Here is a 27,562-nt window from a genome sequence, read left to right as displayed (position 1 = left end):
CTCTCTCTCTCTCCCCATTCTCTCTTTAGGGCTTTGCTCCAGCCCAGGCTGGTGGCTGAAGGCAAAGCCCTCTTTACCCACCACCCTTGGAATAATAAACCCCCGTGTTTCTAGAACATCTCAGCTCTGCAGAGTTCCTTGTCCCTGCCATCCATGATAAAAATCCCTACAGTGCTGCAGTTACCTGTGGGCTGGCAGGTGCTCCATGCTGCACATACAGGCTCAGGGCTTTGTCCCAGCTGCCCTCACAGATCAGGTGTGTTGCATACAGAGCAATGTATTTGTGCAGGACTTTATAACCCTGGAGGAGACACACACAGAGAGAGAAAACAGCAGCATGAGATTCATGAGATGAAGGTTTTTGCCATTTGGTGGGGGTGGATTTGGCTGTGTGTTCACAACCCCACACACCCCTGAGTCCTAAAGGGTGAAACAGGCAACCCTAAGCACACCTGGGTTTTGATTTGGGCCCTACTAACACCTTTATCTTGGACTTTATAGCCCTGGAGGAGACACACACAGAGAGAAAACAGCAGCATGAGATTCACGAGATGAAGGTTTTTGCCACTTGGTGGGGATGGATTTGGCTGTGTGTGCACAACCTCACACACCCCTGAGTCCTAAAGGGTGAAACAGGTAACCCTAAGCACATCTGGGTTTTGATTTAGACCCTCCTAACACCTTTATCTTGGCTATAGTTGATCCTCCAGATATGCAAATCCAGCTGTTTTCCAGCTGTTCACCACTTGCCAAAGGAAAGCTGCCAAACACCTGAAGGATGCAGCACCTCTACAATGTGTCCACAAGGCTACCCTTGTAAAGCAGCCCTTAATCTGACAAAGAAAATAATTAAAACCCTGGGTGAAGATGTTTATAATTTACAAAGCTGCTCTAGTCCATTATCCACATGCTGTCACAGCTCCAGGACTGCAGAGTGCTCACCCCATAGACACTGCTCAGGACTGCTGTTGGCCTCACAGAAATTCAAGTGAGGAAAAAACCGCTTCACACACACATAAATATAGCAATGAGAGGAAAAAAAAAATGGCATAAAATGTGCAATCCTGTTAAAAACTGAGCGATGGAAGCAGGTCTGTTATGCAGAAAAAAGAGCAGTGTCCCAGCAGATGTGCAGAACTCCAACACCCAGGTGAAGCTTGGGATAAAAATTAAATCTGGTATTTGACTTGTTTTGATAAATGTCCCTTTTTTTTTTGCTGTATAATCACTGTAGAGCAGCTGAGTCAAAGTGATTTTATTCTGCAGTGGTTACTGAAAAGGGTCATGATAATGCCCACAGAGGTATGAGCAGACACCAAGATATTAAACTCAATGTGGCCCTGTGGTGCCCAATACAATAAACTGAATTTTTCCCATTAAATGGAGTGTGCAGTTATTCTCTTTGGCTCCTGATAAGCAGAATATCAATAGTGGAGCCTCCCAAGAGAACAATTTCTTGCCTTGTTATTCAGCCTGAACCAACACCTCACTCCAATGAACTACCTGCCCTTTCTTACCTCCATTATTTAACCAATAACTTTCAATAACCAATCACCAATCAATAACCACTGAATACAAACCATCCTGGAAATCAAGACCTGCCTTCTCCTGTTACTGCCTTGAAAGAGCACTATAAAGCAGTTTCATTTTGCTTTTTCTCCATTTTATTACTCTGCTGAGGTAATTTTGTTAGTTTCAGGTCAATAAAACTGAAAAAAAAAGTCAATTTTGCTCTCCTGACTAGGATGTCTCACTCTGAGTGACACCACTGCTCTCAAGAACACAGAAGTCTTTCTTCTACAAATCCCTGTCTCCATGGTACCAATTACTTCCAGCCCAAACAACTCATTTAGCTCCTTCCAACGCTCCATTAATCACTAAATTTAAACACAATATGCTTCAAGGTTCTAGCACTGGCCACGATGGGCTTCCAGGAGCCCAGGCCTGTCCCTCAAGGCTCACTCACCTGCTTAGCTGCAACCTCCAGGCATTTTTCCCACTGCTCCTGCTTTGCATAGATATCCAGAGCTGCCATGACATCAATTCCCACCAGCTGAGGATGAAAAAAAGCCATAAATTCACTGTGCAGACCACGCTACCTACTCATATCCATGCAGGCACCAAGTCACCCATGTCTTTTTTTTTTTTTTTCCACACCAGGTCACCCATGTCTTTTTTTCCCCCATAAAGTCTCTTCCCCTCCACAGCATTAAATCACAGAGTCTGTGTGACCCATCTTCCACTGAGAGGGACCTGATCAAGCTGAAAATGTTGACCCAAGTGAAATTTATAAAGGTCAACAAGGCCAAGTGACAAATGCTGCACCAGGGTCAGAGCAACTCCACACACAGGTGGAGAATGGATGGAGAGCAGCCCATCCAGGAGAAGGATTTGGGGGTGTTGGTGGACAAAAAAAATGAATATGACCCAGTAATGTGTGCTTGGAGCAACCCAGTCTAGTGCAAGGTGTCCCTGAGCAAAGCAGGAGGTGGAATGAGATGAGTTTGAGATAAGCTTTAGGGTCCTTTCCCACACAAAGCTTTCTATGATTCTGTGGCTCACAGGCACATACAGACTTCTCATTTGTACTCATGGTCAGGAAAAAGGCCCCAAGGATCTGTACAAGTCCTGATATCACTCCCCAGCCTGCCCAAACACACACCGAATCCACCTTTCCTTGTTTCTTCAAATATTCCTTATAACGCTGGTCCACGTATTCCTCTGACCTGTGGGTAAAAAAAATCCCAAAAGGCAGCAAAACTCATGGATTTGACCTTGGAAGTAGCTGAGTTCCAGCTGTGCCAGGTCTGGCTAGCAGGCTGCTGGTGCAGAGATAAATGGGGAAGGAAAGGGTCTGAGCAGCTCTTCACAAAATAAAATGTGAGGAGAACAATGGATCATGGGGCTTTCAGAAGGAAGTGCATGCACAGAATTATGGCAAAGGAAAGGGAGTTAGGGAAAGGGGTGAAACAAAAGGGGATAACAATTTTTGTGGGGTTTGTGGTAATAGAAAAGTGTCAGAATGTTAAATGCTTGGGAAGGGTAGCTGAGGAAAATGTACCCTGCTGAGCCTGGGAAGGACAATGTGGGGAGAATCCAGGAAACCCAGGGGCAACAGGACAGGACAAAGGATCAGCTGGGGATGGGGAAGGAAAGGGTCTGAGCAGCTCTTCACAAAATAAAATGTGAGGAGAACAATGGATCACAGGGCTTTCAGAAGGAAGTTGCACGTAATTATGGGAAAGGAGATAGGGAAAGGGGTGAAACAAAGATTTCTGCAATAGAAAAGTGTCAGAATCTTAAATGGCTTGGGAGGGGTAGGTGGGGAAAATGTACCCTGCTGAGCCTGGGAAGGACAATGTGGAATCCAGGAAACCCAGGGAGAACAGGACAGTACAAAGGATCAGCTGGGGAACAAAAAGGGTATAGTTTGCAAAATCCAGGGCATACCTGGGGTCAAACTCCTTGGCCATGTGCTTGGCCTTGCTCCACTCCTCCCCCTCAATGAAGGCATCGATGGCTTCTCGGATGAGGTCCACGTTTAGGTAGAGCTCAGCTGCCTGCAGGAGCAGAGACAGCTCCATGAGAGACAAAATTCCAAGGGTTCCCTCTATCCCAGGCTGAGGCTGGTGCTGGGCCACCACACAGACACAACAGAAAGTCTCTTCCCAAAAGATAAGCCTCTCCTTTGCTTCCTGCCTCTCTCACACTATTCCAGGACTTGATTAATTCCCTTTTTTCATCCTCCTTGAAGATTCTGCATGGCTTACCTCTAAATTAAGACCAACCATTCACCCATCACCTCAAGATATGACCTGACCTCCTCTTGGTTTAGAGATTTCCCTTCTAATGTCACTGCTCCTTCAGCAGTGGGGCCCAGGGGCCAAACCTCACCGTGCTGTATTTCTTCATGGCCACCAGCTGAGGAGCCACAGTCCGTGTCACTTCCACCCCCTGCGACTGATCCAAGAATTTCACAGCCAGCTCGGCAGCCTGGGAAGAGAAATTATCAGCAGCTCAGATGATTTGAATGGTTGGGAGAGCAGGATGAAGCTGGGAAATGCTCAGTCCCAGCTAAAAAACTGACAGTTGGAAGCATTTGAATGATGGAGGAAAGGGAGAAATGGCAGTTTGTTTTAACAAATCAGAGGAGCACAGACTTTCCACACAAAGGATCAGACAAGGACGTAATTATTGTTTAATTTGGTACAAGACATGGGTGTGAGTGACAAGAACAAAGGCTGCACAAAAAGGTGATTTTCTTGCAAGGGCTGAGTGATAAAGTGCAAGGAAACCATGGGCACACAAACAGGGGGTGCACTCAGGTTGTGGAAGAGCTTCTGTTGGAGTCCTAAAAATTTAGAATTTTGAGGTTTTAGGGTACAGTAATACGTATGAGTCAAGATGGAGGATTTGGGGTGTTGTCTTTGTACTCCTTCTTCATGGTTTTGGGTGAAAAAGGTCTGCATTGCAGGCCTTGGGTGGTCATTATTGGGCCAGAAATGTAAATAATAATTTACGTAAATAATAAAATAAATTACGTAATTAATAATTAAATAATTAAAATAATAATTAAAATAATTAAAATAAAATAATTAAAACAAATAATTACGTAAATAATAAAATAAATTACATAATTAATAATTAAACAATTATTTTAATTATTAAAATAATTAAAATAAAATAATTAATTTTTAGAATAATTACGTAATTAATAATAAAATAATTACGTAAATAATAAAAATAAATAATATAAGTGTCACCTTGATATTGGGTAATTAGCACTTAAAAGGCCTTGGGTGGTCATTATTGGGCCAGAAATGTAAATAATAATTTACGTAAATAATAAAACAAATTACGTAATTAATAATTAAATAATTAAAATAATTATTAAAATAATTAAAATAAAATAATTACAAATTAAAATAATTACGTAATAATAGAATAAATTACGTAATTAATAATTAAATAATTAAAATAATTATTAAAATAATTAAAATAAAATAATTACAAATTAAAATAATTACGTAAATAATAAAATAAATTACGTAATTAATAATTAAATAACTAAAATAATTATTAAAATAATTAAAATAAAATAATTAAAAATTAAAATAATTACGTAAATAATAAAATAAATTACGTAATTAATAATTAAATAACTAAAATAATTATTAAAGTAATTGAAATATTAATTAAAAATTAATATTAATTAAGAAATTATAATTAATATTAAAATTAATTAATATTAATAAAAAAATTAAAAATTAAAATAATTACATAATTAATAATAAAATAATTACATAAATAATTAAAAAAAATAATATAAGTGTCACCTTGATATTGGGTAATTATCACTTAAAAGGCCTTGGGTGGACATTATTGGGCCAGAAACGTAAATAATAACTTAGGTAAATAATAAAATAAATTACGTAATTAATAATTAAATAACTAAAATAATTATTAAAATTATTAAAATAAAATAATTAAAAATAAAATAATTAAAATTTAAAATAATTACGTAATTAATAATAAAATAATTACGTAAAAAATAAAAATAAATAATACAAGTGTCACCTTGATATTGGGTAATTATCACTTAAAAGGAGTTAGAAGGGCACCATTTTACTTTTTTTTTCCTAGCCTGCTAATTAAGCTCATGGCTTGTGAGCCTGTGAATACTGTAAATAAATAAGATACAATAAATATTCCAAGTCTGGACTCGAGCTTGGCATTTCCCATGTATTATTCATATTATTCATATTATTATTCACCCTGACCTTGGCAGAGGAAGAACAGAAGCCAAAACTGTCACAAAATTCCAGGCAGAAGAGCAGGTGAAGGGAATCACAACCACAGCAGCCTTTTTTACCTTCAGTAAACATTTCTCCACCAGGATGTTGTTGCTGGGATCCTGCACCTTCAGGTAGCAATCCACTGCCCTGGAGTATTCCCCAGACTGCTCCCACTCCCTTGCCTGCTCCAGCAGCCCTTCAGTTCCACTGCAGGGAGGAATTCAGGCTGTGAGGAGGGACCTCAGACAGAGCACAGCATGGTGACAGAAAACATGAGAAACATCAGAAAACTGAGGAAAAAACTGACCAAAGACCCTGGGGAGATGCAATGGCACTACAGGACACCATGGAGATTTGGAATATGGCAAGATGCCATCTGGGAGATCTTGGATGGCAGAAATAAACCTCCCAGAGCAAAAAGGAAGGATGATAAGAAACCTATGCAGTAAGAAGTCCGCAGTCCTCAAGAAGGAAACAAGTGGATGTCAAGGGATCCCATCTGGTTGTTCTCTGTAAGGCATCAGCAAAATGGCAAAATGGGGAAGAGCTTCCAGGTTATTTCCTGCAGCCTGAGCACAGCCCTCCTTACCTGGAGCCTTTCTTGCCAGCCTCTCTGCCACACTCCTCCTGGAGCTCTCCCAGTCGACTGGGCATGTATTCCTTGCAGATCCTCAGGGCCTCGCTCCACATTCCAGCCTCCTGTGCAGGCACAGTGGGGAGAAATTATCACCAGTTCACCAGGACTCCCCACACTCCTGGCATCACAGAACACATCTATCCCCTCGTGCCATCTTGCCAGAGAGCTGACTAGAAGAAACAACCACAATAACACCACCCAATTCTTTCCTTCCCTCAAAAAGGCACCACTGTCTATCCACTGCCTCAGGGGAACACACTCATCTGTAAACCTGGAAGATTTTTAGCAGCTGCTAGCTTTTTTCCCAAGGAAAAAAATTCTCAAGAAATCTTTTTTCTCAAAACAACCATTTTGTTTTTAAATAGGTATTTTTTTTTAGATGGCGTTTTGCTGGATTTCTGTTTGGGAATCAAACTCAGGTTGCAGCGGTGAAAGTGTCAAATCTTAACTATTAAACTACCAGGGAAAAACTCTGTTTTGAGAAAGGATAATTGTTTGCCAAGATTGTTTTGAGAAAAAAAAGCTTTCTTGAGAACTTTTTCCTTGGGAAAAAGTCAGCAGCTGCTAGCAGGCTAAAAATCTTTTAGGCTCACACTCATCCAATTCCAGCTATATCAGTGGAATGGGCACTTAAACCTCCAAATGCACCCACTTGTGGTACCCCAAAGGATCACCCATATTCTGGCAGGATACATCTCCAGAACTATGGTGTGAAATCCACTGGTTCAGTCTTCAGGTCAGAATTAAATTCCTCTACAAACCCTGAGTAAATGGTTTATTTTTGGCTACTAAACTTGACAGGAAGAGCTGGGAAGTGAATTTCACTCCTTCATCTAAATCAGGTTTTTGTCCTAGTGAGGAATGCAATGATGCTGCTAACAGATTTCACTCACCTTGTAGTACTTGATGGCCAGCTCAGGTCTCTGTGCTCTCAGGAGGAAAGCCTCTGCCTTCTGGAATTCTCTCTGCTCAAAGGCAAACTGTGCCTGTCCCACGAGCACATCAGCCACGCTGTCTGGGTCGTGAGCCTCGGCCACACGTTGTGCAGCGTCCCAGTTCTGGTTGTGCACAAACCTGGCAGGAGGAGACGGAGCAGGGACAGCAGATGTAACAACAAGGATGACAAGGAGCAGCCCAGTGTGCTGGAGAGGCCACCAGGCTGCCTGGATTTGCATGGTGAGGATGTGGAGGGCACATACATCAGCACAGCTTCCTTGGGTTTCCCAGCTTTAATGAATTCTCCTTCAGCCTCTTCAAATTTGCCCTGGAGGAGAAGAAGTGATTTGTTTGCAAGTGATTGTTCTGGTATCACCACATGAGCTCCTGTGCTTACCACAGGGAGGATTTATGAAACAAAGGTGTGTGGAGTTTGGTGCTGTCACCATGGAGCCCTTTGGATATGCAGTGACTGTTGTCCAGGGACAACAGCTCAGCCACCTGAGGGACTAGAAAATTTACACCTATTCCAGGGGAAAAAATTCATCATTCACCTCATCTTCCAGGAACATGGCATACTTCAAGTGGATGTCTGGCATCTTCTGCTTCATGGAGAGGCGAGCCAGCTCAAAAGCAAATTCAAAGACCCTGCAGAGACAGAGAGAAGAATTCTGTGCTGTGAGAATATGCTTTCATCAAGAACAAGACACTGGGAGATGAGAGAAGGGAACACAGGAGGTCCCAAGTGAATTAGCATTGCCCCTTTCTCCTATTCCTGACCAGGAGCTTTTAGAGTTCCCACCAAGGAAATTCAGCTCCTTCCCACCTGCTGTTAGAACCCAAGGCAGGAGCCAAGAGATGTGGGAGCCTCAGGAAGAGCAGCAATGAATGGCCACACAGGCAGCTGCAGAGCAAGGCCAAAGCTTTTGTGGCAGGCAGTTATTTATGTTGACATGAGGAATATTTCCTCCCATGCTCAGAGGCTCTCACAAGCCTTCCCCTGCAGAGGATAAGGGAAAAATTGCATTTTGCTGCCCAGCTCAGACTGACACAAAAAAATGAAAAGTGGGATGTGTCAAGACCTGTGTGAATCATGGTGGGGTAGGAAGATGTAACTTCATTTTCTGGACCTGCAGCTACTGTGTGCACACAGTTTTTTTGGCACACACATTGCAAGGCCAAAGCTTTTGTGGCAGGCAGTTATTTATGCTGACATGAGGAATATTTCCTCCCATGCTCAGAGGTTCTCACAAGCCTTCCCCTGCAGAGAATAAGGGAAAAATTGCATTTCCCTGCCCAGCTCAGAGTTGGCATTGGCAGACTGACACAAAAAATGAAAAGTGGGATGTGTCAAAGACAAGGAAAGCATGGTGGGGTAGGAAGATGTAAATTCATTTTCTGGACCTGCAGTTACCATGTGCACACAGTTATTTTGGCTCACACATTGCAAGGCCAAAGTTTTGATGGCAGGCAGTTATTTATGTTGACATGAGGAATATTTCCTCCCATGCTCAGAGGTTCTCACAAGCCTTCCCCTGCAGAGGATAAGGGAAAAATTGCATTTCCCTGCCCAGCTCAGAGTTGGCGTTGGCAGACTGACACAAAAGATGGATGTGTCAAGGTCTGTGTGAAGCATGGTGGGGTAGGAAGATGTAATTTCATTTTCTGGACCTGCAGTTACCATGTGCACACAGTTTTTTTGGCTCACACATTTTTTTACTGCTCAGACAGAAGGGAGGGAAGTGTTGGGAGGAGACACCTGCATACCCACTGTCCGTGGCGTGGTCAATGGCCATCTCCAGAAGCCCAAATTTGCTGAGGAGTTTCACAGCTGCCTCTCCACCCAGGCTCTTTGCCCACAGATAAGCCACATGCTTATGGGAATTTGCACTTCCATGGGCCTTGGCCACCTGTCCAAAGAAAAGGAAGAATCCAATGTTATCTGTTTCACTTTCAGCAGACTGAGTCTCTCTAATGTGCTGCCTTGCACCAAAACCATCTTTTCCCTCCTTTCTGCAACCACTGGTCAGTGGGAGAATAAGACAAAGGCAAATATGGTGCAGCAGAACAGCCCAAATCACTGTTTGGAGAGCAGAAATGACCCCAGAATTCATGGCCACACTGAGGAGAGCAGTGCTGTGGCCAGAGAAACACCTCTGAGGTACAACATGATGAGCAAAGTGAGCAAAGGCAGAGCAGTGCCTGGAGGAAGGCAGCACAGCAGGGTCAAAACCTGATTTTGGATTACAATGCTGCAGACTCAGAGCCCCACAGGCCTCCAGGGCCGGGGCAGTTTTACACCAAATATTCTGATCTTGCAATGAACAGCGACAAAGCAGTTCCCACCTGGATCCCACAGGCAGAACTCAATTCCTGCACAGGTAGAGGGAGCTGTGAATGATTATTATTACCCTGTATGCTTCTTCCCACATATCATTCATTCTGTACATGTTCACTGTGGTTTTCCAGTCTTTGGCTTCCAGGTAATGGTACTCAGCCTCCTGCAAACGCCCCTCTGCCTCCAGTTCCTGCAGGCAAAAACAAGGAGATAGTGACACTTGTGGTGGTGCTTTTTTTCCCCCTCCTGCCTTTATCTGAGAAATCCTTGTTAGGCCTTGAGAACAGCACCTGGGCTCAGCTCTTCCTGAGCTTATCACAAACACTGTCTTGCTCTCAGGAACTGCTGTTGTCTAATGAGTTTCTTGTTTTCCTTATGACCAGCCTTGGAAAATATTCCTCTTGCTTGAATGGAATAAAATTCCTCTTCTCACACTTTGAGAGAAAATGCCAAGCCAAACTCTGGCTGGGATGAAACATTGTTATGTCTGAATCCTGCTCTCTTGTGACCCTATAAACAGCAGTCCAAAATGAGACCCTTTTGAGCTCTCCTGGGCCCACAGTGGGCTGTGAGCAGCAATCTCCCTCTGGGGGAGGTACACCCCTCAGAGCCAGCAAACCCTCAGGATTTCTATTCTTGGAGGATCACCAAAATATGACATGTCCTGGCTGATTTCCTCACCCCTCCAGGCCTGATCCTTCACCCTTCAGGAGATGCAAAGGCTCCAAAGTCAGGATTTCACTGATCTCTGGGGGGAATTTTTCACAGGTACCTTGTAGGCACTGACTCTTTCTGTCTGGGTGCATAAAAATGCACATATGCTCTAGAAAATCTGGGAGAAATGTGCTTTTCTTAGATATTTAAATATCTTGGATATCTCTAAGTTAGGCCTGTAAGTAAGGTTAAGTTAGAAACTTACTTAAATGCTGCTAAGTGTTGTTCTTTTGCTAAATTGTTAAACATAAATTATAAGCTAAGTGTTGCCAAGTGTTACTCTTCTGCTGAGTTGCTAAGTGTAACTTTGAAGTTATAAATTAATAAATTATAAATAAGTTAAATGCTGTTAAGTGTTATTCCTCTGTTAGATTGTTATAAATTAATTTATGTTTTCCTATGTTAAATTGTTAGGCTTAAGGTATAAGTTAAGTTAAAGTACTTCTATATTTAAGTGCTGTTAAGCTTTTAGGCTGTGTTTTTTTTAATCCTTGCTCACACTGTCTTTTGTCCCTCACCCAGCTCTCAGTTAATTTCTTAATTTTGCTTGCCTGGATTTTGTTTGGTTTTGTTGTTGCTCGTTTTCCCTTGTTGTGTCTTAACTGTCCTGTAATCAATAGAGTGAATCTTGACAACAAACCTGTTGTGCTTTGATGCTTAATATCAAGCCTGACTTTTGCTCATACCTTTCCCACTGATTTTTTTTAAGCAATCTTGTTTGTAACAAGAGTCTTGCCCCTGTTTGGTGTAGCTGGTCCCCTGCCATGATTTGCACTCACCTTGCCCAGGTGCAGGTGAGTATCTCCAAGTAAATCCTTGTGGTACTTGGCTACCAGGCAAACCATCTCATCATACATTTTACATTTCTTGTACATGGTGATGGCCAGATCAGGTTCATTCACAGTGATGTACAGCCTGGGAAGAAGAGCACACCCAAATACCTCAGCCAAGGATTTCAGACCAGTCCCTGAAATCTCTCTGCACCCTGAAATATCAGCTTTAGTTCTTTGTGTTGGAGAAAGTTCCTCTGGCCATTCCAAATTCTCCTCCTAAGCCAGGAAAGGGTTTCTCCTCACTACAGCAAAAATTTTCAGGGCTCAGTTTTGGCCTGATACCAGTAGAGGAAGAAACTCACCTCTCTGCTTCTTTGTACTTGCCCTGTCTCTCCATCTCCTGGGCCTGGGTTATGTACAGCACAGTCACCTCCTCCTGGCTCATACACTTGAGTGCCAGCTGCCAAAAGGAACACACAGGGGAGAAATGAACAGCAATTTTCTGAGACATGACAATGAAGGAGAAAGGGAAAACATATTTCTTTCCCATTTGACAAACAGGTATCTGTGCTATATGCTCTGCAAAGAATTGGCAGTCACTTGTTGCTGTCACAAAAAACACACAGAACCAGCTCTTGGAGAGGGCTATTTATGCCAGAAATGCACCCAAATGGGGCTGGGAGAGAGAGAGGCAGCCACAGTCAGGATGGGAATGTTGGGAACAGATTTTTTGCTGGTTACTGGATGTCCTTTCACGCATATTTTGGAAGATCAGGTTGATTGGTGCACAAGGCACTGCCACCTCCTGATGAAAGACACATCTCACCAAGTGGGGTGAGGTTTACAAAAGCTTTTCCTTCTGATTTTACCTTGTGAGCCTGTTCCCAGAGCCCAGCCTGTGTGTACATGTCAATGGCATCCTTGGTCTGCCCTCCTTTGATGTACAGCTCCTCTGCAACCTGCCAGGAAAAGACCACACTCAACACATCCAAAGGACACACAGAGCAGTGGTGACTGTGGTTTGTGGCCTCACCTGATATTCCTGTAAAGCTGCATAATGCTGGGCAATCTTCAGGTAATATTTGGCTACGGTCTGTTTGTCCTGCAAGTCCAAAATGTAGATGGCCTTCTTCCACTGGCGGGCTCCCAAAGCTGCCTCAATGGCTTTAACTGAGCACCTGCCATCAAATCCATCAATTTTTAGAGCCAGCAGCAGGAATCTCCTCTAGCTACACTGTGCCAGGGAGATTGGAGTGCTCTGCTGCTTCACTCAGCTTCCTGAGTTAGAGCAGCATAAAGGAGCTGAGTAACTGGCAGTGCTAAAAGGGGATGAAAGAATTGGGGCAGCAGGGAAGAGCAATCAGCACTTTAAGACTGTTGGGAAAGAGGGCACAGGAAGGACTTATGAATGGCAAGAAATACTGTAGATGTAAAACCTGAGTGAAATAGGAATGAAAGCCAGTTTGGAGATGTGAGCATGGCAGGCAGGAAGATGGGGATGAGCTGACAAAAATACAAGAATGTTGCCTTTCCACCTTGGAAAAGACATCCAGGAACAAGGGCATAAGAAAGGAGTCTGTAGAGTTTAGAATATAAAATGACATGGTGATGTAGTAGTTCTCACAGGCTGCAGGCAAAGTTTGTAGGTTTTGTATCTCACACTGGTTGGTCAATGCGAATTAGAATATTCAACAGAAAAAAGGATATAATGGATTGGAACAAGAGGATCGCTCTCTTCTCTGCTCTTCTCCCCTCTCCCCTCTTGTCCTGGCTCTCCTCCCTTTTGCCCTCACCTCTCTCCTCTGGCCCTCTCACCCTCTTCCCTCACCTCTCTTGGCCCATCCCCTCTCCTCTCTCTCACCTCCCTTGCTCCTGTTTTCTCCCCACGTTTTTCCCCTGCTCCTGCCCCGTTTTTACCCCTGAGCTCTCTTCTCTCTCTCTCTCCCCATTCTCTCTTTAGGGCTTTGCTCCAGCCCAGGCTGGTGGCTGAAGGCAAAGCCCTCTTTACCCACCACCCTTGGAATAATAAAACCTCGTGTTTCTAGAGCATCTCAAGTGTGCGAAGTTCCTTGTCCCTGCCATCCACGGAAAAAATTCCTACATTAGACCTTGGGGGAGATTTGGGAAGGCATCAGCGGCTGGTGGACACAAGCAAGAGGGGCACTGCTAAGCAGAGCAGTGGGGATTCACTCAGGAAAACTCTCTGCTGATAAAAGCAAAGTTATCAACTTTAATGCCCTTCCCCTGCTCCCACCTGGCCTCGATGTAATGGTTAATAGCAGCATCCAGCTGTTTCTGCTGCACCAGATGATCTCCCCAGGCCTCCTCCAGCTTCACAACCTCTGCAGGAAATGCCAGACGAGCCAGTTCCACGGCTGTAAAGAGACACAAGAGCTGTCAGGCTGAGGCCAGCAGGGAAACAGAACTCTGGGGGGAAAACAGGGACCTTGGAGCTGGCAAAGAAGGAGGGGAGAGGTGATTATCTAAGGCATTCCATCTCCAATGGGTTACCCAGCAAATTGAACCTTGTGGAAAGCTGGATTAAATCCATGCTGGTGCAGTCAGCATGGCCAAGAGCTTGAGAACAAGACCTTCTATTGGGATTGCAGGTGCAAGCACAGCTATGTGAAAATACACTGTAAAATTATGATAGGTGAAAGCTGCAGAGCATCCAGGCATCTGCAGGGCAATATTTGATGCCAGAGTAGCCAGGCTCCTGCTGGAGATGAAAGGAGAGGAATATTTTGAGCACAATACCTTTCAGGAAAGCACTGCCTTTGCCATAGCACTCCAGAGCTTTTCGTGGGTTCCCAACCTTCTCAAACAGGTCTCCAGCCTAATGACAGATAAAAGATGCCAGTTTTCAGTGTCACCATCTCCCCACATCATCAAACTCTACCAGCTCCATGTATCCTGCACCAGCTCTGCCCTCCCAGCTAAGTATATGAGGATTAAGGAATTTCTAGGAAACACAGCATTTGCCAAGGTTATTGTCTTCTCTGCTGATCAACCCCATTCTGGCAGACCAAAAGCTCATTTCCTTCTGTATTTGGATGGTGGCAAGACCACACACCTGGAGAAGAATTGTAATAACAGAGCAACTAAATACCAGCCTTTCCTCTACTTGTTCATCTCTGAAAACCTGCACAGAAGAAGCTCCCTGAGTTTGTTGTGATGCCCTCACATCATTATATTTAATGGCTTTTGATAAACTCTACCTCCATGATTTTTGGAAATCTAATAATTTTTGGATTATTTATAGTCTTAGTAACAACATCCAGTAGCTGGGAGCTCCACTTAGTCTTTCAACTGAAAGCTTAAAGAAAAGATGACAAAATTCTCTTGTGTCAAAATGAAATGGCCTGAAAATGCTGAAGATAAATCGAGACTAGAGAAAGGTAATTTATAAAGAAGACATAAAACAAGCTAAGAAATCACAATGGCTTTTTTCACAAAACATTTAACTGAACTGGATAACTCACAGCCAAAATTGTAACAAAAAAAATCTACGTGTGGTTCAAGCAATAATTCAACAAGCTCATGGAAATAAAATTTATTAAGAGCATGGAAGGGGAGCTGTTCAGGTACATTACAGGCTGCAAACTGGACCCCATGAAAAGACACTAGGGGAAGTACCAAATATTCTTTATTTTCCTTTCTTATGCACCTGCCAGAGGCCACTCTTGGCCAGGACACTGAGCAGTGGGCAGACTCAGCACTGCTTTCTTACATTAACACAAATTATGTGCAGTGGAAAAAACACCCTTTTTGCTTTTAGAACTGTCCCCTAACAATATGTAATCAATTCTTGGTGTTAACAGACACAGAGAATAATCACATCCCTTCTTTATTATGTTCATGGCTCTACAGTCTTCAACTCCTTTGTTTTGCTTCCTTAATTTTTTTGATTTAAACTACCCTTACACTGTATTTTATTCTGATGTGAGTGACATCAAGTTTCCACAGTGACATCAAGTTTTTCAGTTTAATTCACGATTCTGTTCCTGTTGATTCCCATCCTCCTATGGAGCCTCCTTAACTATTACTGACATTATATTCTGGAGACATATTTCTAATCAGATGTGAATTTTTTTTCTGATTAATAACAGCAGTTCTAGACCTCACCCATGCACTGTGGATACAGTGAGGATTTCCTCATAAATATTAATGCAAATTTATCAATACAGAATTACCTCTGCTACCTTCCTGTGTCCCACAGGTGCAGAGGATGGGGATAAAGGTCCTGATGCCCCTAAATTGAAATCCCAGTGGGAAAAGCCATTCATTCACCTGTTCATAGAGCTCCCCTCTGATCAATGCCACAGAAATCCTGTCGATGACATCGGCGTTGGTGAGCAGCTCATCCCTGCTCATGGCCAGTCGTGCAGCTTTGGCTGGCAGCCCTGCCCTCAAATACAGGCTGATGGCTGCCAGGTAATCCCCCTGCCCCTCCTGGACCTCCCCAGCCTTCTCCTCCTGCTGGGTATCCAGTAACCACTGGTAATAACCCCGACGTAACTTCTCCAGCATTGGGTGTCCCTGTGGAAAAAAACCACAGACCTGGTTGAGCTGGGTCAGGTGAGATTTTGTGCAGCTCATCCTGCAGGCTCTGAACACCTGGTCACAGCACCAGGCCTCTTGTTGTCCTGTTATCAGACACTGCAATGCCAGCCCTGTGTACTGAGGCATTGATTTAGAAGGATTAAAGACTGTAGTCAAAATAGATAGTGCTGAGATAATGTAGCTAAAAGTTCCCTTTTTGTTAACAGAAGCCAGACTGAAGGGACTGATAAATCAGGGAAGGAACTGATAAATCTTGGAAGGAACTGATAAATCAGGGAACCTGTCAAACCAGGCTTTTGCATCCTGAATAATCAATAGACCCCATGAATACGATACAATCATAAATCAAACAGTCCTGGAAAAAACAGGATTCAGCTGTCAAAGGTTAAAAAGTCAAGGGAGGAAGACCCATCTTACTTCATCATTTTGGGACCCCACCCTATAAAAAAGACCACCGACCCATTTCAAAGAACAAACTCCCCATGTTTGATGGCTTTTTGGGCTAATTACCATACAGAGCAGGGAATGGGATGTACCAGAGTTATGAATGTGCATTTGTGTTTTGGGTGTTCAATACTCCTGGACATAAAAGCCCCTGTGACCATCTGTGGATTGTGTGTGTATTTGGGAGCGATCCCAGCATCGTAATAAACACACACTTTGTAACTTTAAACTGTTAGAGAGTCTTTGTCCATCATAGTTGGATATTGGTATTAGATCAATATCCATAGTTTTTTAATAAATCAGTACCATGGCACTTCTCATTCTTTTTTGAAGCCACAGATAGTCTTAAACCAATTTCAGTAGATTTTCTCTCTATTTATCCAAGTCTGTACTTACACCAGTGCAACCTTCCCTTCTATTTGAAGCCTTCTAAGCAGAATCAAGATAAAGCAGGTGAAAAACCCCACAGATCCTGAATGGACTCCCAACCAGAAGATTTACCAAGCAAGACCAGTGCAGGAATATTCTGTTACCTTGGCCTTGGCCACCACAATGCATTCATCCCACATGTGCAGCTCCTGGTACATGTCCATGGCCTCCTCTGTGGCATTCTGTGTTGGAAAACAAAGCAGGAACATGAAGAGTCCAGGTTTAAGAGCAGACACACTGCCATGGAGTTCTCACAGCAAGGAAGGAGTTAGATGTGCAGAAAACACTTAAAAATGTGTATTGTCTCCATTATTGAGATATACATCCTCCCTCGCACTTTTCATGCATCTCTTGCTAATCCTACACCTCAAAACAAGGAATAATTTTTCAACTTCATGGAGAAAACACTTCTCTTAGCAACAAGCAACATCTTCCTTTCCTCTTACAACCTCCCCGCTCAAAAATTAACAGAAGCTTTTCTGCTCCTTGTTCCTGCACTCACTTGTTCCAGGAAAATCATCTCTGCCAGTTTGTAGTTCTTGTCCAGCATTGCCAGGCGAGCCCGCACCAGGTAATGGTCTGTGCCATCCCCACCCTGCTGACAACAGCAGCAAAGTCAGTTTTCTGAGGGAAAAAACAGCCTCTAGAATGGGATATGGAGGAGGCATTACAGAAATAAAAGACATTTGAGAACCACAGCAGTGACAGGATAAAATGGCCAGCCTGGAGAGGAAATCTGACAGCTGTGGATGAAAGACAATGTCAGTGATTTCTGGTCTACTGGTGAGCAAGGACACAGGAGATAATGTGCATGTCAGTTTTTAAAGGAAAACTGCCCTGCAGAGCAGGAAAAGTTTGGCTTACGTGCTCCTGAGCTGCCTGGTCAGCAATGACATTGGTTTCGTGCAGAAATCGAGCTTTTGCCATGTTTCCCAGAGCTGCAAAGCACCTAGAAAATGCAAAGCAGTTAATCAATAACCAGCTTTTGTCACCCACTTTTGGCCCAAGAGAAGAAAAATCAGAAATTAAGCAGCAGACTCAGCTCAGCAATGGGAGAGGTGGGGTAGCCCTACTTTAAAAGAAGGATTTTTCCATAGAAAAACCATACACAGAGCCACATCTTTAGCTGATTTCTGGGATTCAGCAAAGAGCATTTTGAAGCTGTGAGTTACCTCTCTGCAATGTGCAGCTGCCTCGCTTCCAAAGCCAGTCTGCTGAGGGTTTTCCACATGGCTTCAGTCTCTGTGGACATTTCCAGTGTCTCCAAAAATGCAGTGGCCCTTGAGACAGACAGATTTGCAGGCTGTGAGTGACAGAAGAGCTCTCTGAGGAAAATCCCAGACTGTCAAACAGGAGCTTCCTGAAAACAAAAGCAGCTGGGTGTGCCCAGCCCTGAAAAAGGACAGTGTAACATAGAGCCTGACAGAATAGAGGAAAATTCAGAGATTTAGGTTATTCCTACCTGGGCTAAGATACTTAGAGGCAGATAATCAGCTGTAGCAGTGTGGGACAAACCTAAAATCCTCTGTCTGATACAAATCCCTGCTAAGAAAGTCTCTGAAGACACAACAGTGCTATGAACATGTAAAGTTTTCTCCCTGTGTCACTTTTAAAAGCCTTCTAAGAGTGTCAGCAGTACCCAGGACCACTTCAGGCAGTCAATTTTTATTCTGCACAACTCCTGGATGTTTCCATAATGCTGCTACCATCCCTGGAGGGGCAGCAGTAAAAGCACCAAGCACTACTCCACTCCTGGCTGCTGTTATTCTGTAAGTTATTCTACCTTCAGCAAAGCCTTGTTGGTATCTGTGGGATGAGACTGACCAGTGAGTTTGAAAACACAAAGCTGAAAAACATCTCCTGAAGGACTCTGATGTTATTATAGTCAGACCTGGCACCAACATCATGCTGAGAGTTTGAAGTTCAACTCTGGGAAGCTGTTTATAAATCACTGATTCCCAGGTGATATGAGGAATGGGATATGAGCTACCTGCCATCCCCACATCCAGCACTTACCTGTGATAATCCCCATCATCAACAGCAGTTCCAAACTCTATCAGGCCTTCATCCAGAGTGTAGGAGACAGTGTTCACCCCTTCAGATACAATCACTTCAGTCTTGCCATCGTTCCTTTCCAAGCCTATGATATCCCCCTGGGAAGAGTATCAATACTGTCAATATTGCCCTGAAATAGGTGGGGTTTCAGGGGTGTGAGGGCACTGCAACAGCTCTGCCAGCTGTGGTTCTTCTGAATGAGCTCACACTGAGCACACTGAGCCATGAAGCAGCTCCTTGTTTCATCTTCTGCCAGAAATTTCTGCTACAAAGTTGATGAATGAGCTCGTATTTTGTCCATAAGAAACCATCAGCTCCCTCCAGTCTGTCTCCCTTCTGCCATATTGTTGGGAAAGATGGGACAGGAAGGATTTATGGATATGACTGCATGGTAAGAAATACTGTAGATGTAAAAAACTGAGTGAAATAGAAATAAAAGCCAGTTTGGAGATGTGAGCATGGCAGGCAGGAAGGTGGGGATGAGCTGAAGACAGGAAAACAAAAGACAAGAATGTTGCCTTTCCACCTTGGCAAAGACATCCAGGAACAAGGGCATGAGAAAGGAGTCTGTAGAGTTTAGAATATAAAATGACATGGTGATGTAGTAGTTCTCACAGGCTGCAGGCAAAGTTTGCAGGTTTTGTATCTCACGCTGGTTGGTCAATGTGAATTAGAATATTCAACAGAAAAAAAGATATAATGGATTGGAACAAGAGGATTGCTCTCTTCTCCTCTCTTCTCCCCTCTTGTCCTGGCTCTCCTCCCTTTTGCCCTCACCTCTCTCCTCTGGCCCTCTCACCCTCTTCCCTCACCTCTCTTGGCCCATCCCCTCTCCTCTCTCTCACCTCACTTGCTCCTGTTTTCTCCCCACGTTTTTCCCCTGCTCCTGCCCCGTTTTTCCCCCTGAGCTCTCTTCTCTCTCTCTCTCCCCATTCTCTCTTTAGGGCTTTGCTCCAGCCCAGGCTGGTGGCTGAAGGCAAAGCCCTCTTTACCCACCACCCTTGGAATAATAAACCCCCGTGTTTCTAGAACATCTCAGCTCTGCAGAGCTCCTTCTCCCTGCCATCCACGGAAAAAATTGCTCCAATGGCTCACTGCTTGCAGCAGCCCTTCTCTTGTCTCAGAAACGTGATAAAGTCAGCATAACTTCTCCAGAGCATTCTTTCCTCTGAGGACTCATGAGAAGGAACACACAAACTGACCTGCTAATTACATTCTGTGTTTCTGTTCTGTGTATTCAGTTCAACATTCTCTTTCTTCTGCCTTGTCTTGGTTTAGAAAGACAGGAGTTTGCCAGGGAAAGCCAAAGCTTCTTTTGGAATGGAGAATGTAAACCTCCTCCTTTTAAATTATGATAATTTTGTAATTAAGGGGCTTTCGGGTAAAGATATGGGAATAGGAATATTAGTTTTTTACTAGGAATATTAAAAATTACAAATGTAGTAGTATAAAATATCCTGAGCAAAATAAACAAGAAAAAAAAAAAACAACTTAGAAACACTTAGAAACACTACCCCTTAGCTCTCTTCTATCTCTCTCTCCCCCCATTCTCTCTTTAGGACTTTGCTCCAGCCCAGGCTGGTGGCTGAAGGCAAAACCCTCTTTACCCACGAGGTAATAATAATAATAATAACAATAATAATAATAATAATAATAATAATAATAATAATAAAAACCCCTCGTGTTTCTAGAGCATCTCAGCTCTGCAAAGTTCCTTGTCCCTGCCATCCACAGAAAAATTGCAACACCATATCACCCTTACTACTCCCACACACATGAGAAAGAAGAAAAAAAAAACCAAAAAAGAAACTGCAGGAGGCAATCCAAATCTGCAGAGTTTTACCTTCAGAGGAAACATGGTGACTCTCTCTGGAGCATCGATGTTGTACCAAATGCAGAGGCTGTTTCTGTTCTGAGCCACCACCACGTCACTGCCTGGCACCCACTGCACGTAGGAGCAGAAGTTCAGAATGGTCGTTTTGGTGCTGCTTTCAATGTCATAAAGCTGCAGCTGGAGGTGGGAGAGGAGAACAGGGCTCAGCTGGGCTTCCAGCTCACACAAAAACATCACAGGAACATCTTGTGAACACACATTTCCCATCAGGAAATAGACTTTTTTTCCTAAAATCTCGTATTTATTTACACATTTCTCTAAAGCCTTTTTAAACCCTTGCAGCACTTGAAGCTGCATGTTCTTGCCTCCCTTATGGTTTGCCATAGACACATAAAAACCAGAATATATCTGGTTTTCAGCTATTTCTGATATTTCTGATATACTTCTGATATTTCAGCTCCCCCTCAAGCTGCAGAGCTGGAACAGGAAAATGAGCTCTAAAGTCCTTCATGGAAACAAATTAAGGGACCAAAAAAGGCCTTTCTTTGCAATTTTTGGCTGAACTCCTCATCCCAGGCACAGCCCTGTTGTAATAATTCCTATCAATAAGGTGATAGGTCAGTTGTTTGTAGAACACACTGCCCAAAACCAAATATAATGGTTTGGAAGGCGTAACTTTGCCATATATAGGATGTGTTGTGACTGAAAACTCCCAGACTGTCTCTATTCCTTGTCCTCACCTAGAAAAGATGAGAAAAAGAAGAGAGAACTGTGCCAGTCTCATGACACACCCATCAAAAGAGAAGAAAATCTGTTTCATTCTGTACCAAAATCATAGAGGAAATCATAGAACCCCAGAATGGTTCCAACCCCCTGCCATAGGCAGGGACACTTTTCACTAGACCAGGTTGCTCCAAGCCCTGTCCAGCCTGGTCTTGGACACTTTCAGGGATGGGGCAGCCACAGTTTCCCTGAGCAACCTGTGTCAGGGTCTCATCACCCTCACAGGGAAGAATTTCCCCCCAATATCTCACCTAACCCTGTCCTCTGACAGTGGGAAAGCCATTCCCCCTTTTCCTTTACTCCAGACTCTTTTCCAAAGCCCCTCTCCAGCTATTTTTGAGGCCTTTTAAGCACTGGAAGGGATTCTAAGGTCTTCCTGAAGTCTTCTTTTCTCCAGGATGAACAATCCGAATTTTTTCAGCTTTTCCTCATAGAAGAGATGTTCCTGACCTTATACAGCAAACAGTCCAGCATCAAATCCATCTTTTTTTCTCCTGTTCAGAGGGAAGGATGTTGTGGGGGACTGTGTGAAAGGCTTTACAGATATCTAGATAAATGACAGATATCTAGATAAATATAAATCTAGATAAATATATATCTAGATAAATATAAATCCATATCCTTTCCCTTGTTCACTGATGGAGTCTCTCCATCAGAGAAAGCCATGGGGCTGCTCAGGCAGGATTTGCTGTTGGTGAAGCCACGCTTGGCTGTCCTGAATTACCTCTCCTGGTTGTCCTGGATCATTTTCCTGTTCCCCACCTGCCTTAGCACTGCATCTAGGGGCAGTTACATCTCATGAGATTCCCAGGGGTGCAGCTCTGGAGCTTGTCCAGGTTCTTTTGGATGTCCCTGTCCTTCAGGTGTGTCAGTGCACCCTCAGCTTGGTGTCATCTGCAAACTGCAAACTCAATCTCTTCATCTGTATAATTAATGGAAATATAAAATAAAACTGTCCCAACACAGAGCCCTGAGGGGAACTGCTTGTCACTGATGTCCACCAGGACTCTGAGCCCTCTGGATGCAAATTCCTTATACAGCAAACAGTCCAGCATCAAATCCATCTTATTTCTCCCGTTCAGAGGGAATGATTTTGTGGAGGACTGTGTGAAAAGCTTTACAGATATCTAGATAAAGGCTTTACAGACATCTAGATAAAGGCTTTACAGATATCTAGATAAAGGCTTTACAGACATCTAGATAAATGACATCCATATCCTTTCCCTTGTTCACTGATGGAATCTCTCCATCAGAGAAAGCCATGGGGCTGCTCAGGCAGGATTTGCTGTTGGTGAAGCCATGCTTGGCTGTCCTGAATTACCTCTCCTGGTTGTCCTGGATCATTTTCCTGTTCCCCATCTGCCTTAGCACTGCATCTAGGGGCAGTTACATCTCATGAGATTCCCAGGGGTGCAGCTCTGGAGCTTTTCCAGGTTCCTCTGGATGTCCCTGTCCTTCAGGTGTGTCAGTGCACCCTCAGCTTGGTGTCATCTGCAAACTGCAAACTCAATCCCTTCATCTGTATCATGAATGGAAATATAAAATAAAACTGTCCCAAACACAGAGCCCTGAGGGGAACTGCTTGTCACTGATGTCCACCAGGACTCTGAGCCCTCTGGATGCAAATGTTCCTAATTCCTTATACAGCAAAAAGTCCACCATCAAATCCATCTTTTTCTTCTGTTCAGAGGGAAGGATGTTGTGGGGGACTGTGTGAAAGGCTTTACAGACATCTAGATAAATGACATCCACAGCCCTTCTTTTGTTCACTGATTTTGTTCTTTTGTTTCTCTCCATCAGAGAAAGCCATGGGGCTGCTCAGGCAGGATTTGCTGTTGGTGAAGCCATGAATTACCTCTCCTGGTTGTCCTGGATCACTTTCCTGTCCCCCATCTGCCTTAGGGTGCATTTAGGGACATTTGTTCCATGATCTTCCAAGCCCCAGAGGTGAGGCTACAAGCTCAGTAATCCCCAGGGTCCTCCTTTCTACTCTTTTTAAAGATGGGTACAATGTTTTCCTTTTTTCCAGCCACTGGGGCTTCACCTGACTGACATGACATTTTGAATAAAATAGACATATGTACTGCAGAAAAACCTGTGATTTTCATTTTCAGCTGTGACGAGATGAAGCCAGATAATAACTAAATTCAGCATTAGCTGTGACTCAAGAATACAACACTGCCAGCTCATGCAATCTGGACATGGTCACTCTCCCTCAAAGGAGCAGTAAACAAAACACCAGGAATATTTCAGACGTGTTTCTCACCTCCCTCCCTCCATTCAGGCATGTCTCTGCCTCTCCCCACACCATCCATCCTACCACATGGCCTGAGCTGCACATCTCACCCTCATTTTCTTGTCCCTGAAGAGCAGTTTGTGGCCTGTTTCATTCAGCTCCAGCCAATCAATCTTGCTGTCGTGGCTGATTGTGCCAACGTTGTGGCCACCAACAAGATCCACTTAAGACAGAAAGAAAGGAAACTGTAAATACCTGAGATACCTCAAAATGCTCCACATTCAAAGCTGTGCCAGGAGGAAATCAGATGCCTGGGATCTATTTAAGCAAAGACTCTGTGACCAAACAGCAGTGACATTTTATTTTGTTGCTTTTTTAACTCTCTCCTACTGTTTGTGAGCAATGCACAGCTCATAGGAAGTGCAGAAAACACAGAGTTTGGGTTCAGGACACAGCCACAGACAGCATTTTGTCAAAAATAAAACAGCCTGGTGTGCAGTGGGACTGCTGCTATGCAGAGGGAATGCAAAGGAGAATCTCAAGAATCTGCTGCTTGATAGAGGGAATACACAGAGAAACTTTTGTGCTGCCTGGCACAAAAAGTGAAAAGAAATAAAGAAGGCTGGTGAAATACAGGGAAAAGGAAGGAGGGTTAAGTCACCTGTTGCTATAGTCTTGATGTCCACCAGGTAAGCCAGTCTCTTGTTCTCATCCACGCCTCGCTGCTGTCGCTCGTTGATACGGACACTGAGATTTGAAGGGAATGACTGTTACCTTCACTGCTCTCAAAATTCACATTTGAATCACACAGTTCCCTTTCCCTGAGTTCCCAGCAGTTTCCCTGAGCACTCTGGCAGTTCTCTGAGCTGTGACACTTGCCCAGTGTAACCTCAAATGAGAATAAACCTTTCTGAGAGGAGTCCTCAATAACACATCAGTTACATTGCTCTGAGCAGCAATTCTCCCTTCTCCTGAATCAGAATATGGAATATAGAATTTTACAGGGACAGAGGAAGAAGACCTGCTGGCAATTGAGTCCCTAATGATTCTGTACCAGCACCAGCTGGATGTAAAGCTGCCTGAGAACATGCACAAGAGGTCCCTCTTCAGCAACAGCCCCGATCAGAGGAAAAGAGGTTTTTGTGTTTCTAAAACCTGGCAACAAAACCCATCACTGGTCACTGTGAGAAATGAGTGTCTGGGGGCTGCATTCTACACTGTGGGACACTTCCAGAGTTTTATACCTTGAGCTCATTTTACTAAATGCCTGTGTTGGTTACACAGGCAGATTTTAACCATTACCTGACCAGGTGAGGGTTCATGAACTCTGTGCGGACAGAGCCCAGAATGTCATTGCTTCCATATTCCACCAGTGTCAGCTCTCCAGCATTAAAAATCATGCAGACCTGATGGTGAGAGGGGAATACACCTTTAGAGTAAAGCAAGAGAAACACACCTGTCAGTGAGGAGTACAGGAAAGAACTCTGCTGGCACACAAATCTGAATTTAAATATGGGATGACTAAGGAACTGTTCTAGTCTTCTTGTTGTGACTGACAGATTTTCCTCAAGGCTGGGGATTTTAATTGTGGGCAGGACTCCAGCTGTATTTTGTATCTCTAACACCCTCCAGCCATTGTTTTTTTTTATTGCTTCTCTCTCTCCTTCAGGGGTATGACTTATGTAACTTGTCAGTCCACACACTGAATTTTGTTCTGTACCTGGAAAAGGCAAATACAGGGAAGAAACAGACTGGGATCTCCATGAAGAGGCCAAATCCAGGAAACTGCTGAGAAACAGGATTTTCCAGAACACACAGGTGACACTTTTCTTGCTGGTGCACACACACAGCTTTACACACCATTAATGAAGAATATTCTGTCCCATCCTACTCACGTTCTCATTGTCGAAGAAAAACTTCTCATTTCCCCCAGATCCTTGCCAGGCCACCTGCAAAGAAATGCCACAGGGTGAGGCTGATGGATCCACCAGGACAATCTGCAGATGATGGGGATCCACTGTCCAGCTTTCAGCTCCTACAACAAGCAAGACTTAAACTGCACAAGGGATTGTGCTCCATCACTTTGGCTGCCAACGCTGTTTTTTAGTCATTCCCAGCCTGCAAATTCCACATTATTTGTATGGTATATTACTGACTTCTGAACAAGAGGCTTTTTTTTTGACCAAGGTACTCCCTCTATCCCATCCTCCACCTTTCCCAGACCAGCTTTAGTACAAAAAAACACCCAAAAAGTTCCTTTGCCTCTGTTATAGCCACAGAATCTCTGCTATCACTGGTGGGAGGAGAATCTCCTCACCACATGTAGCTGAAATATTATTTTTTTAGGGTCATACTAGAAATGGCTGATCAGCATAATGCCAGTGGGGGAACAACTGATTGGAAATTTGAGTAGAGCACTGGATAATACAATAGTTAGTGTGGTAACAACAGACAAATGGCCAGAGAAGCAGAAAACTAAAAAGCCAAGGGTAGAACAATCCTCTTCTCTCATGGAGTAAAAATTTCAATTTACTGCTTCAAAGGAATTCCAGTGAAACAGCAAAAGAGAAAATTAACATCTCAAAGCTTTTGTTCTTTCTGAGGAGTATAGTTGTGCAATTGAAAGAAAAACTCTTTCAAATAAAACTCTGGGAGCTTCATTCTGGCCAAATTCTCAGTTATATTACCAAGTATCTGCATTCTCCAGTGCAAATCTCCAGTCAGAGCTCCTGCTGCAGGAGAGATTATTTAGCTCACCACCAGTCTGATTAAAGGGATGTGACACCTTTGTGAACAAAGCAAAAATGTCCCTGATATTTAATACTTTTTAAAATTTAAAATATTTAATACTTTTATCAGATTTTTAGCCTATTGCCCACATTCCCCAGGCTCAGTGCACTGTGAGGTTCGAGGGATGGAAAATTCTGTGTGAATTGTCACAAAATTCTGTGTGAGTTGTCACAAAATTCTGTGTGAATTGTCACAAAATTCTGTGTCAATCTGCTACCAGAAATGGCACTGCCATAACCTGTGTGATACAGTCACCAAATCTTTTCTGACAATTTTTAAATTTCGTTTATTTTAAGCAAACTAAGATTTGCACGTTCACATCTAGAATTTATTTATGTAAAAAATCCAGATTTGGGCCCCCAGGTACAGGAAAGACTGATAAATTGAAGCAGATTCAGCACAATGCCATCAATATGATTGGGAGCAAAGAACTTACACAGTGAAGAGAGGCTGAAGGAATTTGATTTCTTCAGCCTGAAGAAGGGAAGGCTTAGGAAACCTCTAATACAGTGATGCTTGGGGTTTTTTTGTTTGGTTTTTTTTTTTTTGACAGATGCAGAGTGAAAGGATAAAAAGTGGACATAAAACAAACTTAGGAAAAAGACTTTCCTCCAAAGCATTGGAACAGAGGACTAGGAAAAAAATGTAAGACTTGAGCAACAACATCTGAATTTAATTTGATCTTCCTCTGGGCAGCATGTTTGATAAGAGACCTCCCAAAGCCCTTTCCATCCAATCTGAATTATTCTATGATTCTTTGAAAATAAAAGCATTATTTCCATGCAGAAATATCCTCTGCATGATGAAATTAAGGATTTAACACCCCAGAAACGCCCCTGATTTTCCAATACCTCGCTGAGTTTGTTGGAGCTGATGTCACCCAGCAGTAAAGTGTCCCAAAGCCCCTTCCATCCAATCTGAATTATTCTATGATTCTTTGAAAATAAAAGCATTATTCCCGTGCAGAAATATCCTCTGCATGATGAAATTAAGGATTTAACACCCCAGAGTGTTAAATTTTTCCAGTACCTGGCTGAGTTTGTTGGAGCTGATGTCACCCAGCAGTAAAGTGTCACAAAGCCCCTTCCATCCAATCTGAATTATTCTATGATTCTTTGAAAATAAAAGCATTATTCTCATGCAGAAATATCCTCTGCATGATGAAATTAAAGATTTAACACCCCAGAAACGCCTCTGATTTTCCAGTACCTCGCTGAGTTTGTTGGAGCTGATGT

At 43.2% G+C, this 27,562-nt stretch overlaps 1 protein-coding gene across 2 annotated transcripts in view; it reads right to left on the bottom strand.

The window, feature by feature from the left end:
• Positions 1 to 27,562, bottom strand: part of IFT172 (intraflagellar transport 172) — a 47,551-nt gene that overhangs the window by 8,998 nt on the left and 10,991 nt on the right. Inside the window, exons 12-40 of one of the 2 annotated variants that reach the window (XM_083857076.1) lie at positions 25,433 to 25,486; positions 24,840 to 24,943; positions 24,199 to 24,284; positions 23,648 to 23,760; positions 20,528 to 20,695; positions 18,646 to 18,782; positions 17,802 to 17,909; positions 17,494 to 17,578; positions 17,132 to 17,227; positions 16,734 to 16,811; positions 15,484 to 15,732; positions 13,951 to 14,029; positions 13,448 to 13,568; positions 12,227 to 12,371; positions 12,063 to 12,152; positions 11,556 to 11,653; positions 11,200 to 11,335; positions 9,780 to 9,896; positions 9,136 to 9,278; positions 7,923 to 8,016; positions 7,632 to 7,696; positions 7,326 to 7,506; positions 6,385 to 6,494; positions 5,873 to 6,002; positions 3,895 to 3,993; positions 3,451 to 3,560; positions 2,663 to 2,726; positions 1,967 to 2,053; positions 185 to 301 (exon numbers count right to left, since the gene is read on the bottom strand). In XM_083857076.1, coding sequence (XP_083713202.1) covers positions 185 to 301; positions 1,967 to 2,053; positions 2,663 to 2,726; positions 3,451 to 3,560; positions 3,895 to 3,993; positions 5,873 to 6,002; positions 6,385 to 6,494; positions 7,326 to 7,506; positions 7,632 to 7,696; positions 7,923 to 8,016; positions 9,136 to 9,278; positions 9,780 to 9,896; positions 11,200 to 11,335; positions 11,556 to 11,653; positions 12,063 to 12,152; positions 12,227 to 12,371; positions 13,448 to 13,568; positions 13,951 to 14,029; positions 15,484 to 15,732; positions 16,734 to 16,811; positions 17,132 to 17,227; positions 17,494 to 17,578; positions 17,802 to 17,909; positions 18,646 to 18,782; positions 20,528 to 20,695; positions 23,648 to 23,760; positions 24,199 to 24,284; positions 24,840 to 24,943; positions 25,433 to 25,486 — 3,264 coding nt within the window. The remainder of the gene's footprint in view (positions 1 to 184; positions 302 to 1,966; positions 2,054 to 2,662; positions 2,727 to 3,450; positions 3,561 to 3,894; positions 3,994 to 5,872; positions 6,003 to 6,384; positions 6,495 to 7,325; positions 7,507 to 7,631; positions 7,697 to 7,922; positions 8,017 to 9,135; positions 9,279 to 9,779; positions 9,897 to 11,199; positions 11,336 to 11,555; positions 11,654 to 12,062; positions 12,153 to 12,226; positions 12,372 to 13,447; positions 13,569 to 13,950; positions 14,030 to 15,483; positions 15,733 to 16,733; positions 16,812 to 17,131; positions 17,228 to 17,493; positions 17,579 to 17,801; positions 17,910 to 18,645; positions 18,783 to 20,527; positions 20,696 to 23,647; positions 23,761 to 24,198; positions 24,285 to 24,839; positions 24,944 to 25,432; positions 25,487 to 27,562) is intronic. The other variant, XM_083857077.1, reaches the window with a different exon arrangement.

This window comes from Zosterops lateralis (assembly GCF_965231275.1).
Source record: "Zosterops lateralis genome assembly, chromosome: 3".
NCBI classification, from domain to species: domain Eukaryota; kingdom Metazoa; phylum Chordata; class Aves; order Passeriformes; family Zosteropidae; genus Zosterops; species Zosterops lateralis.
This window is presented reverse-complemented; position numbering and strand designations above follow the sequence as displayed.